This window comes from Cotesia glomerata, linkage group LG5 (assembly GCF_020080835.1).
Source record: "Cotesia glomerata isolate CgM1 linkage group LG5, MPM_Cglom_v2.3, whole genome shotgun sequence".
Lineage (NCBI taxonomy): Eukaryota > Metazoa > Arthropoda > Insecta > Hymenoptera > Braconidae > Cotesia > Cotesia glomerata.
In genome coordinates, this window is record NC_058162.1 from 3,730,393 (window position 1) to 3,749,551 (window position 19,159).

Consider the following 19,159-nt stretch of genomic DNA (forward strand, 5'->3'; position numbering starts at 1 on the left):
AGCGTTAAGTATAAAGTACATGTCGACCTTTTTTAGTTGCTACCATGCGTGTTAGTATTCCGATTACATTTCATTGCATTATAGTGCATTAGACGACTCGACACTTTTATTCAGGAGATTAGATAATTTAAAGACTGTCTCACTATAATTCACTTAAAATCACATGCCTATAATATCACTTATAATAATAATTAAACTTGTTCATTGTTTTTTTCTTCACGAAATTTCTAATGAAGATATTATTAATTATTAAATTACTTATTACTTAATATTAAATTATTTATTATTAAATTACTGATAAATAATGTTTAAAGCTTGGGGCCTTAAAGATTGTATATAGAGAAATGAAAGATTATTTAATAATGATAGAAAATGATCTAGAGATATCTAAACTGAATAGTATGAAGAAATTGGGCGCGTCGTATAGTACAAATGTAATATAACTATAACTCGGAATGCACTTGTGTAGCACAATGAACTCCGACCCTTTCTGGAGTCCCCTACTCTTTTTAGTAATTCATTCACTTGATTCGTTGACAAATTAAAGATTATTTACTACTCCACACAGTTGAAGACCAAACTACTTTTATGTACCAATGTATCTGCTGGATTATTTTATACAATACAATAGAATAAACTAGTTAATATTTGATACACTGATAGAAGGATTTGTTTATAGTTAAAAATATTTGTTAATATTTAATAAATCATTTATTAGAGACCACTTTTTAGTCCTTAACAAATATTTCTTAGTATTTAAAAAGATTTATTAATATTTAATAAATGAATATCTGATTTATTAAATACAAACAAATCATTTTAAATACTAAGAAATATTTGTTTGATACTAAAAAATGGTCTCTAATAAATGATTTGTTAACTATTAACAAATATTTTTTTAATACAAATAAATCCTTCTATCAGTGTACAGTCAACGCTCTCTGTATTTGACTCGCCCGTACAGGACCATTCTCTGTATTTGACTCGTTCTTATCCATAAGAGCTGTGTAAAATCGTCAAATACAGAGGAAGAATGTGGTCAAATACAGAGAGCGGTCAAATACAGAGAGGTCCAATACAGAGAGCGTCGACTGTACTTTCATTTTAAATTTAATTCACTTAAAATCGATTAAGAAAAAAATTGAATACAGAGTTTTATTGATAAAACTCCTCTGTAAATTAATTTAATGAGAAGAGACGCAATCAATGTGTGATATCAGATTTTTATAACTATCTCCAGTGATTTTCCTTTAGAAATATCTACCATTTGTACAATTGAAATAAAATGAAATACAATCAATGACGTGGAAATAAAGAAAGGGCTTATTCAGTCAGCAAGTTTTCTCTCACCGGATTTTCTACCGCCTGTGCTATAAATTCATTTAGCTTTTGGATATATGAAGATTATAAAAACCACTGGGGTGAAAAACTTTATTCGGCTGTTTAATCAACTGCTTTTTGATTTGAAAAGGTTAAAAAAAAAGTATACTGTGAATACTGTTTCATCGAGTATAAAGTTAAAGAATTATCGAAAAATTGTAAGCTTTATCGTTTTTATACAGCACCGGATATTAAGAAAATAAATTTAAAAAATATTGAGTAATTTAAATGTGTGCTTTAAACGCTCATGGCAAACAAATTGATCAAAGTAAAATTTAAATCTTTAAATATTCACTAATTATTTTTGTAATATTTTCAATTTGTTGATAATTTTATATTAATTCTTGATAGAAAAAAAAATAATTTTTTACTGTACTCTACAAGAATTAATTTAAAAAATAGTTTTAATATATTAATTAGAAATTAATTTATCTTGTTTTTAATTCAGTTTTAAAGTTCGTTTAAATTTTTCTATGGATATTATTTTTTTTTTAATTTTTATAAATAGCTGCTTAAAGGACAAAAAATTACTCCAATTATAATTGGAGTAATTACCAGCCGAAAAAAATTAATTATAATCAAATAAAGTACACAGTAAAAAATTTTGCGTCTTTGCGTCAAAAAATATTGTGTTAAAAATTTTTATCTTAAATATTTAATATTTTTTTGTGCTGATTTAACAGAATAAATTTTAAATTTACACACAAAAGTGTTAAATATTTAACACTAAATTTTTTGACGCCAAATTTTTTACTGTCTATAATTAAGCTGCAATTTTTATTCCTCAATTTTCTGTAAGTCAAATAAAGAGATTAAAAAATAAATTGAATACAAAAATTAATTTTTTCAAAAATTTTCATGTTTATCCCTTCATAAAGACTTTAAAAATTTACATTATAAGCTATTAAGATCATTTTTTTATATAAAAATAGGAATTAATTGATTAAAAAGAAATTTTTATAAATTCAGCGATTTTAAATGATTTTTTTTTATACAACGATATTTTGAAATTTTATTTCTTTTAATTTAAGGGTACATCATATTTTTAACTATAAAGAATCTCTGAATAAAAAGACGCAAGATTAATCGGCAATAACGATAAATTTCTTAATTTACTAGTTTCTCTTTTATAAAAAAACGTTATATATCCTCTATTTAAAGGATGACATTTCTTATTTTCTCACTGAAACATCCGCGAATAAATATACAATATTTCGTCACCGGTGAAAGTTGCCAAAATAGTTATTTAATTTACTTGTCTGTAGTTTGTTATCCCTCAAAGTAACGTTTAATTATAAAAAATGGGAATTTATTTCCAAACAAATTTATTAAAAAATATGCAGGACCTTCAATACTCATAAGTAATATTTATTTATCTATTTTCATTGAACGAAAATGAATAAAATTATTCTCATAATCACGATCAGCGAAAGTCTCTTTTTTATCTAGTTTTCTGATTCGTTTAGTAGGTGAAGGTTGTAAATAATTCATAATCCTCAGAACGTATTAACATAAATATTAAATTAATATGTAATATACGAGAAATTACGCTAGTACATAGAAAATAAATAAAAAAAAAGAACATACATCACGGAGATATTGAAATTGAATTGATTGGAAAATTGAGCTTACCATCATTACAGTCAATAATTACGAGTAAATTACTATTTCGTCTCTTCGTAATTGCTCCAAATTGTGTCTGCTAATTCGATCTAATTTCAATGGTACCAGGCTTATTGAGTCTTGCAATTATTATTATTATTATTATTATTATTATTGTTATTATTATTATCATTGTCTTGGATTTGCTCGAGACTAGATTTAAATGTCAAGTACGGGTTATATTATTGGCGAGATCTAGCTTTTATTAACAATTAAGCATGTATCCAGTTGAAAGCTGGCAAACAATGATCCTGCGAGTGATCCTGAAAATTTGATATTACGATCGCGGTAATTATGTTAGACAAGTTGTATAATTTTACTGTGAAAAATTGAAATTTATTATTATTATTATTATTATTATTATTTTTTTTTTGTTAAAGATATAAGCTCACCCCGACATTACGCTCATCAAGACCTTTCATTTAAGTACCCACATCATTTTTTCATATATTTATATATTTTATATATATGTATATATGAAAAATATATCAAAATGCATGTAGGTACTCAAATAAAAGCTCTTGATGAGTGTAACATCGGGATGAGCTTATATCTTCAAAAACGCCAATGGTTAAGAAAGTACAATGCAACTTAACATAATTAAGAAATGAGCTTGTATCTCGTGAACCATTGACATTTTTAAAGACATAAGCTCACCCCGACATTACACTCATCAAGACCTTTCATTTAAGTACCCACATCATTTTTTCATATATTTATATATTTATATATATGTATATATGAAAAATATATCAAAATGCACGTGGGTACTCAAATGAAAGCTCTTGATGAGCGTAATATCAGGATGAGCTTATATCTTCAAAAACATCAATAGTTAAGAAAGTACAGTGCAATTTAATATAATTAAGAAATGATCTTGTATCTTGTAAACTATTGACATTTTTAAAGATATAAGCTCATCCCGATGTTACAGTCGTCAAAATCTTTCATTTGAGTACCCACATCAATTTTTCATATATTTATATATTTATATATATTATATATGAAAAATATATCAAAATGCAAGTGGGTACTCAAATGAAAGCTCTTGATGAATGTAACATTGGGATGAGCTTATATATTCAATAATGTCAATATTTAAAAAACTACAGTGCAATTTAACATAATTAAGAAATGATCTTGTATCTTGTAAACTATTGACATTTTTAAAGATATAAGCTCATCCCGATGTTACAGTCGTCAAAATCTTTCATTTGAGTACCCACATCAATTTTTCATATATTTATATATTTATATATATTATATATGAAAAATATATCAAAATGCAAGTGGGTACTCAAATGAAAGCTCTTGATGAATGTAACATTGGGATGAGCTTATATATTCAATAATGTCAATATTTAAAAAACTACAGTGCAATTTAACATAATTAAGAAATGATCTTGTATCTTGTAAACTATTGACATTTTTAAAGATATAAGCTCATCCCGATGTTACATTCATCGAGAGCTTTCATTTGAGTACCCACATCAATTTTTCATATATATTATATATTTACATATATTATATATGTATATATGAAAAATATATCAAAAATGCATGTGGGTACTCAAATGAAAGCTCTCGATGAATGTAACGTCAAAATGAGCTTATATCTTTAAAAACGTAAATATTTAAAAAAGTACAGTGCAATTTCACAAAAGTCATTATTTAATAAATCAAAATTTTATTTATTTATAGTTCACAAGTCACGGCAGTCACATAGTGACATCAAAGTTGCTAGTAATATTAATAATAATATTTTTTATTTTTTTTAATTAAATTACTTATAAATTTATAATTAAAATAATTGTTTTTTTAAACCAAAACTTTCATTAATTTCCCTATAAATTTCTCCATTACACTTTTTTATACCCATCTCTAAATGTTTATAATAAAAAATGACTAAACCTCAACCAAAAAAGCAGTAACCACAATCTGCAGTTAATCCCTCGATCATAATGACTCCGCAAGTGTCCTCATACTTCGGAGATTGAAGTACCGTACTCCATGTACCATACAGTATAGATTATAGCATTACAGCATTAGACATAAGTATAGAAGAGTTAAAACGTTGGCCTGCTCAATAACTCGGACTGTCTGGCACGCGTGTCATTGTTATGTACGATTTGACGCAATTATTGTATTGTGTAGACGACCGGTAGTGCTCGATAGACTTTCTTCATACTCTATACTCCATACTTAATACTTTATACTATACATATCATTACAAATTATATGCATAATATGTGTAATCATTAAATTACCATTCATTTGTTCTCTCTCGTAACAAACGAATTTCATTTCTGGAAAATTGCTTATAGTCGTCCAGTAATCATTCTCTGGATATTAAAAAATTACAACGACAAAATTATGTTACATATTGTAATTATTTTCATCATTGTTCGGTCAAATTCAATCTATTGAATTTCAATTCAGCCCGCTGGCTCGTATTATCAAATTTCACGGGAAATTACATAATTATAACCATAACGAATTAATGCACGCGTACAATGTAATAATTAAGAAGCTTTCATCCAGGTACCTTTCGATCAATTAAAATTAATTGAACCCCAAATGAATCATTTGCCGTAATGGTTACAATTAATAAGTTATAACATTATAAGTTATAATTAATCACCTAAAAATGAGTGAAATAAAAAAATAAATTACTCTGGCGCCGAGCGTGTCTCTTAATCGTCCATTACAACACATTACGTGAAAGCCGTAAAGCCGTACAATTACAATTTCTCAGAAGGTGTCACATTCAATCCAACAAAAGTCTCAAGTCTACAATCTAAACTATAAGAGTTTAGCTTTATCCCAACCAATTTACGCGGCTAAAATGCTTTAGACAATCACAAACGGCACTTAGATACAGTCAAACTATCGTATCATCGTCTCATTAGTGTCTATTATGCTGTGTTACTATTTTTTGCGACATCGGATTCCTTTTCTACTCCCTTATATATTTATTGATACTTATACTAATAGCTCGTCATCAATTTGCTTCTTTTTGTTTCATTCAGCCGCTTATAAACGGTGAAAGCTAACAAACATACATACTTATTGTTCGCTACATTTCGCGGAAAGCCTTTTTTACAAAGACCTAATTTCCTTCTTACAATACTGACCATTGATAGGAGTTTGAATATTCAATCTTTTACAATTAATTTCTTTTGCTCGATTAATTCATAATTAATCGAGCTTCATAATAATTTCTCACACGCTTAATTTCTTAATTTAATCATATCTTCGGTAACAATAATACACTGAGAGAAAATATGGTCAACTGAACTAGGAAAATCTAGTTAAATAGCATCACCACTATTTAATTGCAGTTCTTGTACCTAACATTATTTATTATATTGAACCTCAGTAGATAGTTACTTAAACTATTTTCAGTTAAATATCAGCTTAATAGCCATCTTGATTAAGTTTAACTCAGAAAACAGAAAAATAATTCAGATAACTTGGACCGGGAATCGAACTCGGATCTTTTGGTTACGCACTAAGCGGCTCTTCCAGTTTAGCTATCTGAGACGTCGTCCGTAAAAACCTTTCAGTCACCTAATAACTTTTTGTTTAACGCGATAACAAAAACATATTTATTAAAATATAGTCGATATAACTATTTATCAATAGTTACTTAAACTAATGCATAGTTTAAGTAACTACAAAAAAAAAGTTCAGAAAACTATATTTTCATAATTGTGATGTTATAATTCAGTTAACTATGCACTTTTCTCTCAGTGTATAATATTATTAACTAAATAAATACAATAATTAAATAATAATCGCCGCACTAATAACAATAATTGTTTCTATTAATTTTTAAGTAATTAATAAAAATAAACTAAAATATTCAAATACAAAAAGTAAAATCTGGGTCATAAACTTGAGTAACCTAGCGCATCTACGATTAATTACTAACTCATCATGCAATCGACTAATTAACAGGTTAATTTTGATAAATAATTCTTACACTTATTATAAATTGTCAATAATTATCCATTAATATTTCACATAAATTAAAATTATTAATAATTAATATTAATTTTATAATTAAATGGGACCAATTATTTTTTTAAAAAATAATTTTTTTCTATTATATAAAACTATATTATAAAATGTTATTAAATAATTAATTAATTATAAATGTTATACACTAGGATATTAATGTAGATATTTATATCTATTTATATATTACTAATTGACAATAATAATTATTATTAATAAATTTTTGGATTTTTTATTTACCTAATTTTATTATTAACAGAATAAAATTTTTTACAGTTATTAAATAGTTATTAATAAATGAAGAAATAAAAAGGTTAGTGCTATCAGCTCTACAGAAATTGCTACTTACGCCATCTAGCGAGAAGGTAAAGAATTAATATTGTAAGATTATTCGTCATCAGACACCGTGTTGATAAGAATTGCAAAGTAGGAGTATGAATTTTTTATAACCTTAAAAGAAGAATATGTTGTTATTACTAGTTCAAGCCCTCACGGTTTTGGAAATGCCGCAAAAATTCGGTATTTATACGATATAAATGATGTATGTTTACCGTAATACTTCAGTTATTTTAGCCAGTTTTTTTTGTCAAATTATTACGAAAAAACTACGAAATAAATTCAGAATATTTACGGCAATACAATAGAAAAAATTACGGTATATTAACAGCATTTAAACCGTAACTGTATCGAATATTTACTTAAATTTTTTCTTATAATATTATAAATTATCATGAATAATTTTTAAGAGGTTAATAAATTAATTTCTCTACTACTACTATTATAAATGTTATAATTTTTTTTAGTCCAGACCGAGATTCGAACCCGGATCATTTAGTTACACGCCGAAGGCTCTACCAGTTGAGCTATCAGAGACACTATCCGTATACATTTACTCAGTCACCTAATAAGACTCACCGAGTAATAAACACAACCGTCTATCTTACGGTAAAAATCATTAAATCTTTAATTATATCAGTATAAACGCGGCAAAATTGCAGTATATCTTTGATATTTTTACCGTAGAAATACAATTTTATTATGGTAAAATTATAGTAATATTATAGTTAATACATAAATTTTTTACGGTAAAAGTTCTAGAGTTTAACGGTAATTTTATCGTATTATTTCTGAACTTTGCAGCAAAAGTACGGTATAAATACTGTATAACTATAGTAAAAAAACTGCCTAAAATAACCACCGAAATACCGTATTATTTCAGAATTATCAAAAATGATTAAAAAGTTGATATGACTACGCTATCGTTGTTGTCGCTTTTCGTTGCTATGATGACCACTTTGGCAATTAAATGATTACCATAGCCACGGTTACTATGAAAAAGGTTATCATAGCAACGGTTACCATAGCAACGGTTACTATGGTATCCATTATCATAGTAACCGTTGCTATGGTAACGATTACCACAGCAACGGTTACCACAGCAACTGTCACCATGGCAACAGTTACTATGACAACATTTACCATAGCAACGGTTACTATGGCAACACTTACCATAGCAACGGTTATATATTAATGAATTAAATTTGTAAAAATATTGATTAATTAAATTATTAATAATAAACATTTCGACGGAAGCGCGCAAAGTCTTTTTGGATTTCTTGTGCTTAGATTAATAATTTAAAAGAATAGGAAGTTATTGATTAATTAAAAAGTTAATGAAAATAAATAAAACAGGTCTTACCGATAAGTATGTTTGCATAGAAAAGATAAAAAATGCCCCAGCGGTCATTTTCATAGGAGTCAATCCTTGTGTTAAACCGTTCAATACAAGTCGCATAGATTTTCTCGATAAATGATTTTCCCAGCCACACTCGTAAATACTGATCAATAATTTCTCGTTCTGAAGAAATATAAAATGAATATTTTGTTAGGTACAATTGACAATCATAATTAGGAATAATTACCTCAATTATCAGTTGATTGCCGTAGATGCAATAGTAAAATAAATGGGCCATTGCACATCCTAATATAACAACGTCTGCAAAAGTGACTCTATTGTTGTGCAGTGACTAAAGAAGAATATATTCGATAAAAAATATCTACACTGATAGAAAGATTTGTTAATATTTAATAAGCTTTATTGACTGCTAATAAATGATTTTTTAACATCATAGGATTTAATAAATATTTATTAATAGTTAATAAATTATTTATTAAATGTTAATAAATATTTGTTAACAGTTAACAAATATTTATTAACAGTTAATAAGTAATTCATTAAGTATAATTTATTAACTGTTAATAAATATTTATTAATGGTTAATGAATATTTATTAACTGTTAACGAATATTTATTTAAAATAAAAAGCAAAAATAGCAATTTTCTTTTGAAACTTTTTATAACTCTATAGCTGGAATACATGATAATAATTAAATTCACTAAATAAATTAATGTTTTTAATATTTAAAAAAATAAATAGTATATTACATACCTAGGCCAGTAAAATAAGAAAAGTCTCAGATCACATGTACACGGAAAAAAAATCCTATGAAAAATTACTATAGTAACATCGTAATCCAGGACTAGACTTTCAGTATCTCGATTTTTACGATGCTGCCGTCTACAGAATACAATTTGAATTATTGAAAATTACGATGTTATTTAGTAAATTTTTTTTCCGTAAGAGCAAGTGAATAAAGACGCATAATATATGTTTTAATAAAAGAGAGACTGAGTCTAGTAGTTTGCGACGCCACCACCGAAAGATGACCAACTACTGTATCGAGGGTCTTATTATGTGACTGAACAGAAACTTCAGATATTCCCTCCGATAGCGTGAGGGGATAAACCTTGGACTTGAGGCGGAGAGGACACCGGGTTCGATTCCTGGATGATACAGAATTATTTTTTCGGTGACCTTAACTTCTTTTTAATTTGAGTGATAGAAATTTACGATGTTGCATCGTATAAATTACGATGTTTGAGTTCTGGTCCGGCACTGCAATGTCCTACACTAAAAATTACGATGTTTTCATTGTAATTTTTCATACAATTTTCTTTCCGTGTAGTTGTTGGCCGAGGCGAAGCCGAGGTTGACAAACATGTGATCTGAGGCTTTCTTATTTACTGGCCAAAGTGTGTATACTATTTTTCTGCTCGACGTAGCCGGAATGTGGCAACTTTGTTTAGCGCAGCGGTCAGAAAGTTGCCACTTTTCGGCCGGAGGGCAGAAAAGATAATTATGAGCTGTGATAGAATTTGGTATTTTACAATAAACGTTATTATAATGTAATATAATTAATCCAAATAATTTATAAAGATGATTTTTGTTTATAAGCAATCTTTATATCATATGACATTGCAAGCCAAACAAATTCACTCAACAAAATATTTATTAACTGTTAATAAATATTTGTTAACTATTAATAAATACTTATGAACGATTAATAAATGTACTTTTCTCCCAAATAAATATTTATTGAATGTTAAAAAATATTTATTAAAATTTAATAAATTGAATAATTGTCTTCAAATAAATTAAATTATTAATAGTTAATAAATCTTTTTATCAGTGTAGTTATCTGTAAAGAAGATTAAAGAAATAATCACCACAGCAAGTGTGAAAAGTCCTACGCAGAAGAGAAGAACACTTGAAGGTATCTGTCCAAACAACACAAAGCCGAAAAAGCTATTGCAGTTGTTGAGATTGTTGATAAGACGTCGATGATGGATGACACAAGTTTGGAATCTCAGAAGAAATGAATCCACTGCAACGTTAGCTTCTTCGAGAGTAAATGGCACAAAAGACCGGATTTCCTTTTGCTCCTCGGGGACTTTGAAGAATTGGTAAGCCTGGATTATGTTGTAGTTTTGCTGAGATACTGAAAAATTGGCGCGGGATGTGGTGAGGTCATCGCAATGACGATAATTCGATTGGAGGATGATCGATTGCACGTTGATCCATCGGATAAATCCCATAAGCGGTGTTTCGAAGATGTTGCTCCACGTGCAGGCTATGAAAAATGCGTAGCACTGACTGATCAAAATTATTTCGAAAATTGGAAATTGGGTTGCGTCGAATGGAAATGATCCCCGGACTGGCAATTCGCGGGTGTGTAGGACAGTTTTCATTGGAAGGACACCTATGCCTACTATAGCGATTGTTGCACCGACAAACATTGAGTAGTCAAAGTTTTGGAGCGTTATTGCTGATCTGATGGTTGTAAGGACTCCTAGATCTAAAAGTAATTATCAGATATAAATCATATAGAAGTAATAATAATAAGCAGACTTATTTCTATAGGAATATGTTTTTGAAGTGAGAAATCTAATCACTCCGATCGATAAAAATTTTTACGAGGTTCAAGACTATATTATCTTCGATCGATACAAGTGAATTCTTTATTCAAAAACCATTCTCTTCAATAAAGAATTATTTTATTTCAATCAAAGAATTATTGATTGTTGATTCAAGAACAAATTTTTTTTTTATTTACAATGTTATAAGTTTAAGTCAGAAAAAACGTGAATCAGTGCTTTGACAAGTTTAATGTCATTAAAAACAATAATGCTCGATCAAGGCATATCAATGATCACATCAATCGAATCAAGTTCCCGTTCATAAGGAGTATAGCGGCCAAAATCAGGACTTTGTTCATGGGCACTAATTGTATTGTAGACCGGTGTTTTACAATTTATGTAAGATTGCATCAGTGTACTCCAAACTAAAATTTTGCACGAAAATGATGAAGTTGTCGGAACTGGTCTACAAAATTCCCTGTAGCTGCGATATGTGTTACGTGCACGGAAAAAAGTAAACTGTAATATTCACTCGGGTTCCGGTTAGTTTTTATAGTTTCAAACAGTAAAGCAGACATCGGGGTGGCAAAAATATAAATATTACAAAACTTAATGTAGAAAGTATAAAAGCCACAATTTATAATTTAATATCCAAAATAAGTGATTAGTAGCTGTTACTATAGTAAATAACGACTCTTTCATCTTAAAAAATTACAGTTTCAAACAGTAAAAATTGCCATTTCAATATATAGTCCGTATTATTAGGAGAAGGGGAACTCAGATGGAAGAGAAGGGGGTCTCACTCTGGGAGAATTTAACATTTGAAACAGTAAAAATTATACTTTTAAAATATACATTTTACCAGTTCAAGCAAGTCAATAATTACAGTTTGATTTTTAGCGTCGCGTTTAAAATTTACCATCTTACTTTGTAAATATTGACGTTGCTTGTATTAGAAATTTACTAACTTTATTTTATACTTTTTACATATCATAAGATCATTTTTTAGATACCAAATGATAAATATCAAAGTCTGAATTTTTAATTATTATATTTTAACATTTTAGATATTTACATAGCGAATATTACTGTTTGAAATAGTATTTTCTTCCAATCAAAAAGTAAATTGTAACGTATAATGAGTGTTTTTTCATGCCGTCTAGGTCAAATAACTAGTAGATGTTGTTCAAGTCAAGAGATGGATACTTCCATCTTCCCTTATTGGTTGAGAGATATCCTCTCTGTACATAAGTTCGATGGAAATCCATCAAACTTGAATACTAGTAAAGCTGTAAGCTTGTAGTATCCATTCAAGTACTAAAGATGTTAATTAATTGAAAGAAATGAAAGAAATTATTTTGAATGAGAGTAAAGACAGACTTTCGAAAAAATAAATGGGGTTGGTTGCCAAGCCAGGAATCGAACCTGGATCTCCCTGATAACATGTCAGGAGCTCTACCAGTTAAGCTACCGGGCCTCTTCCACCATCCACTATCCATCTCTTGACTTGAACAACATCTACTAGTTATTTGACCTAGACGGCATGAAAAAACACTCATTATATATATATACAATTCGGTCATGAAAACACCTTTAGTAAATTGTAACGTTTAAATGGTACACGCAGAAAAAAATTTTGTTAAAATAACCTAAGACATGTTCTGGTAACAAATGCATTTGTTAACATAGGGATAACAAATTATATGTTAAAATAACAAAATTTAGGTTATAGCAAGTTATTGATATGTTATAACAACAAAACAATTTAGTTACTATAGCAAAATCTTTAAGTAGATTCGACAAAATAATTTAGTTGGTATAACAAATTTTTTTTGTTGAAACAGCAAAATTATTCTATTAAAATAACAAATAAATTTACATTAAATGTTACATTAAATTTTATAAGAATCCATAATTTAAAAATATGCTATAATCAGTGATATTTGATTTGGAAAATATTTTAGCAACAAATTAGTTTTGTTATTGCAGGAGAACAAATTGATTTGGTGATTTAACAGACTGGTTTGTTAGTACAACTTGAAACATTTTGTGAATGCGACTAATGGATTTGTTACTATAACAACACTCATTTGTTACCAGAACATACAGTAGCGCTCAAAAGTATTTTGACAATATAATGCGTTAGTTTTTTTCAACAATGTCAAAATACTTTTGAGCAACCATTTTCTTAATATTTTAAAAATTAAACTTTCTTTTGTTACAAACAAGGACTACTTTGACACTATTCTATAGATTATTCAAAAGCTATTTAAAAAAATAAATAAATGATTATTGTGTTTCATATTTATTTTTAATTAAGCCATTAAATATATTTGTCAAAATACTTTTGAGCGCAACTGTATTTTTCAGTTATCCCGTCTTTTGTTATTTCAACAAAATCATTTTTATGCGTGTAAATATTATAAAGTGAATAATAAAATCACGATTTTACTGTTTGAAATGGTAATTTTTAGCAGTTGATCATTTCTTATTTTAAATCAACTGTTATTTATTACAGTTTACTTTTTTCCATGTGGGACAGACAAAACAACTACTAGAGAAGCGCATTTACCAACATAGATATGATTGTAAGGATATCAATGTCCTCAAGAAGGATCAGACAGCGCTAGTAAAACATCATTACGAGACTGGACACAACTTTAGATTTGATGAAGTGTCAATTTTAGACATGGAGCCTGTACAGAGAAAGAGAAATATCAGCGAGATGATCCACATAAGGTGCAATAATTCAGTGAACTTAAAAACGGACACTGTAGGTCTAAGTAATGTATATGAACATCTTATACTTTGTCATAAATTGATACAAGGCGCACATAATGATAAATTCCATAGAAATTAACTTCTCTAAATCAGTAAAATACCTAGGAGTAATCTTAGATGATAGATTATCATGGTCTCAACAAGTAAATGATGTATGTTATAGATGTATGAGAACTCTTGCACAATTAAAAATGTATGGTAACATTTTTAATTTACGCGCAAGGAAAAAACTTGTTATCACTTTAATACGGCCTATCTTTGATTACTGTCCTGCAGTTTATAGCGATATAACTGCACAACAACAGCTTAAAATGCAAAGAAAGTTAAATTCCTGTGTGCGCTATATTTTTAAAATAAACAGATACGAACATGTTACTCCGTATTACCGTGATTTAGGCTGGCTTACACTTAAAACTAGACGTGAATTCTTTTATTGCTGCTTGATTTACAAGGCAATTAAAATGCGTCAGATGCCTCTATTTCATAGGGAATTACTTACAATTGAACCTAGATTCCGGAGAGGCGATGATAGACAAGACTTATTAGTACTTCCTAACTGTAATAGTGTTAAATATGATAAGTCGTTCATTGTTAGCGCAATAAGGGCGTGGAATAAACTACCAATAGACTGTACAAATGAATGTATTTTTAAGGAATTTCGGAGTTCATGCTTTAATTTCTATCTGTCGAATTTAAAAGAATAACTGATTGATTGATAAACTGATTGATTGATAAATGATTGATAAATGTGTAATGATGTGATGATGATAGTGCATTATTATTTACTTTTTACTTTTTATATTTTATATATGATTATATATTTATACCATATACTTTTTGTATTAAATAATTGTATCTGTGATGGCCGCAAAGAGCCTAGACTCCATGGCCAAATAACAATAAATAAATAAAAATAAATAAATAATGTTAGCTATAACTGACTAGATTTATTATTTTAGGACACACTCGAGAATTGACAATTAGTAATATTTCATTTATTTATTTATCTCTATCGTTTTTATTGCTTTAATTGGTATTTGTATACTCAATTTACTTTTATTATTCTCAGGTATATTTATTAACGGTAGGATGAGTACACTCATAAAAAGGATTTTGTTGAAATAACAAAAGACGGGATAACTGAAAAATATGTTCTGGTAACAAATAAGTGTAGTTATAGTAACAAATCCATTAGTAGCATTAACAAAATGTTTCAAGTTGTACTAACAAACCAGTCTGTTAAATCACCAAATCAATTTGTTGTCCTAACGAAATCATTTTATTGCAATAACAAAACTAATTTGTTGCTAAAATATTTTCCAAATCAGATATCGCTGATTATAGCATACTTTTAAATTATGGATTCTTATAAAATTTACTGTATCAAATTTATTTGTCATTTTAATAGAGAAATTTTGCTGTTTCAACAAAAAAATTTGTTATATCAACTAAATTATTTTGTCGAATCTACTTGAAGATTTTACTATAGTAACCAAATTGTTTTGTTGTTATAACATATCAATAACTTGCTATAACCTAAATTTTGTTATTTTAACATATAGTTTGTTATCCCTATGTTAATAAATGCATTTGTTACCAGAACATATCTTAGATTATTTTAACAAAATTTTTTTCTGCGTGTATCAGAATAGGTCGAGAACATAACATCGGTCTGTGCATACACTGATAAAAATTTTAACTTGACTCAAGAGCAAAAATCTTGAACCAAGAACACCAATTGGAAGAAAATGAATTTCTTGAGCCAAAAGAAAAAATTCTTGAGTCAAGATAGATTCTCTTGAATTAAGAAAATATATCTTGATTCAAGAATTTTTTCTCTTGAGTCAAGTTAAAATTTTTATCAGTGTAGGTGTGAGTTGCAATGAAAAAGATAGATGCCACACGCATAAAAATTATTTGTTCGGACAACAAAAACAGGGATAAGAAAAAAATATGCTGTGATAACAAATGAATTTACTTACAATAACAAATCAACTACTTTATTTAACAAAATCAACTAAGTTGTAATAACAAATGAGTTTTTACTGCTCTGAAGTTAATTCTGTTGTCTTAACAAAATCGCTTTGTTATTATAATAAATTTTTTTGTTGCAATAACAAAATAGTTTTCTTATCAATAAAATTTGTTACTTGAACAAGCTATTCCGTTGCTTTAACAAATCGATTTGTTACTTCAACAAAACTATTTTTTTTAAATAATTGAAAGATTTGGTTACAATAACAAAATAATTTTGTTGAGTGAACATATGAATTACTTATTATAACCTATGTGTTTGTTAACACAACATATTATTTGTTATCTCTATATCAACATAAAAATTTGTTGTCACAACTTATTTTTTGTTGGTCTAACAAAAAATTTTTCTGCGTACACTTGAGGTGTATTTATATGTCATGTGATCGTCTGACGGGTACTCACATGTGTTTGCGATAACCTGTAACGCGAGTAACTTCTGTTATTCTAAAAAATTTTTTGATAATTTTTTATAAGACAATTAATTGAGTCTAGTAATTTAAAATAAGTAAAAGTATGTCGTATAGCGTAACATGTACAATATGACTAGATATGTATGTATGCTAGGCTGAAGTTTTTGACATGATACGAAAACGTGTATTGGAGGTATGGTTTACATCTGGAATTGTATGTACTTGCTGTAACCTTTGTAATAATTGTATATTTTATTTTTTTATGTTGTACAGACCCCGAAGAAGCTATGAAATATAGCGAAACGTTGCGTTTGCCAATGCTGCTGATGTATTGATGTTCTTTTGATCCTTTTATCCTCTTATAATCATTTTAATTAGTCAGAAAAAAAATTTTTATTTTTCTTTTTGCCGACAAAATATTTATTAATACAGAGAATAGCAAAAATACTTAAATTTATATACTTAAAACAAGTAAAATAATATGTTAATTCTTGAGTGGCGCCATACTTGGAAAAAGTCGGTAATATCTTGAACCAACGTTACCGTCTATTTTAATCCAAGAGAAAAAAATTCTTGGGCAAAGTTGTATATATCTTATTTTAAAACAACCAAGTTTCTTGATTCGAGAATCAATTTTTTAAGTTAAGAGAATTTAATCCCATAATAAAATTGAGATGAAATGTATGTGGCATCAAACTATTCGTAACGTGATTGGTCGAATGTATCATAAGCATGAAAATATATGCAAACTCTATAGTCAGGCGCGCGCTTGCGCGCGCAAATTTAAATTCTAGTTACTTAAAACAACAATGACATTTTAAAGAAAATGTTTTTCTTGAATCAAGTTATTTTTTTTTTTTATCAATGAAGATAATAGTTATATAAAACTTATAGAACAAAAATTATAATAGAGTAAATACTAACCTGAAGAATACTTTAACATTAAAATTGGCGCATGAATATCATTGATAAGCCGTCTAAATTTATCTCGTTGAAGATAAATCGACATTGACTTAAATTCCGACATTAAAAATGGAAACATATAATTTAAACTATAAGAAACTTTTTGAAACTCGTCAATATTCATGCAAAAATCGGCAGCAGTTGCCACAATAATGAACGCTACGATAATCCAATTAAATATTCTGAATAAAGTAACCACTACGTACTTACTAAGCGGCTCTTCGTTGACTTCGAACAACCCGAGAAGTCTGAAATATAAAATAATTCTTAGAATCAATAGCTTATATTTGTAAGTTAATTTCTTTCAATGTACTTCGCAAGATACAATGTATAGTCGAGGGTGGCACGGTGTGTTATTATCGGAGACTTCTTCATATTTTTTTTCTTCACACGCGATAATATTTTGATATTTCTCAGAACATTACAGAAATAATGTGATATTATCTTCAATTAAAAGTATAGAAGAAAATTACATCCTTCTACTTCGTCTTTGTATTAATTTTACTACATTAAATATGCAATATTTTTTTCCGTGAATAATGTATCAGCAACTGTTCCAAAGTGTGAAGCTATAATTTGCGGTGTAAAGAAGGAGAACGTGCGGAAAAAAATTGCAGCCACATAAAATTGCGAGTGGTGTAAAAATTGTTAGTATTGATCAATATACGAAAAGATTCAAGCTTGAAGATACTTGTTCGATTATATTTGATAATATTCTAGCGTCATGTGTAAGAAAAATTGCTTTTAAAAATTCTTTAAGCTTAAGATCTTAAATGTAACACAATATAAAACAATTTTAAGGAAGTTCGAGCGTAACTAATGAGTTAAAATAATGTTAAATTTTTTTTAAATTTTAGTCTTCAATATTCGTAAAAATTCTTTATTTTAATTTAAAATAATTTAAACAATTTAATAATTGATGATTTTGACTTATTTAATAAAGTAAAGTAATAAAATGACTTTGGTATTTATTACTTGCCGGAATAAATAAACAGATTTGGCAATAGCGCGCTTGATTATACCCATAACAGAGACGTGGATGAGTGTGTGAGTTAAACATTTCTCTCTCTGTAACTATATTTTTATCCTTTTGTTTTTTCTCAGCTGTTGACGCGATGTTGTCAAATTTTTATTCGAATAAATGGCTGACGATAAACCAGTTACAAACATAAAATTTGACTTTAAATATTTCAAAAATTATATCGGTAATGTATTATTATTAAATTGTTTTTATATTTTGCAATAATCCAAGTTTCTTGTGTATAATTTTTTATCCGTTAAAGTTCCCGAGAAAAAATGTTCCTATATATGTGACATGGGACGAAAGTACTACATCCTCACCCGCGTGTTTGCCACCCTCGCCTTCGGCTCGGGTGGCAATCACACACGCGGGACAGAATGTAGTACTTTCATCCCTTGTGGCACAATATACTATGGATATACCCAAGTGTAGCTGTGGGCCTTTACAGGAATATTCCATACAGTAATACAGATAATTCTATTTATTTTTATCTGCAAATAACTATTAAAAGGACATCAGAGCTACATAAGAAATTATACCTAGGTGTAGCTGTGGACCTCTATATGAAAAACCAGTATTATATTACAATCACTTTTATGTATTTTCATTTGTAAAATACAATTAAGA

General features: G+C 28.1%; 1 protein-coding gene across 1 annotated transcript; it reads right to left on the reverse strand.

Moving 5' to 3' along the window:
• Positions 1–7,339: 7,339 nt before the first annotated feature.
• LOC123265915 (odorant receptor coreceptor-like) lies at positions 7,340–17,977 on the reverse strand. Its single transcript, XM_044729893.1, has 6 exons — positions 17,825–17,977; positions 17,473–17,759; positions 10,631–11,259; positions 8,985–9,089; positions 8,762–8,920; positions 7,340–7,512 (listed from the first exon to the last, which is right to left on the reverse strand). Exons 1-6 carry the CDS (start codon positions 17,884–17,886, stop codon positions 7,450–7,452), a joined length of 1,305 nt encoding a protein of 434 aa, XP_044585828.1. The 5' UTR covers positions 17,887–17,977; the 3' UTR covers positions 7,340–7,449.
• Positions 17,978–19,159: the final 1,182 nt, after the last annotated feature.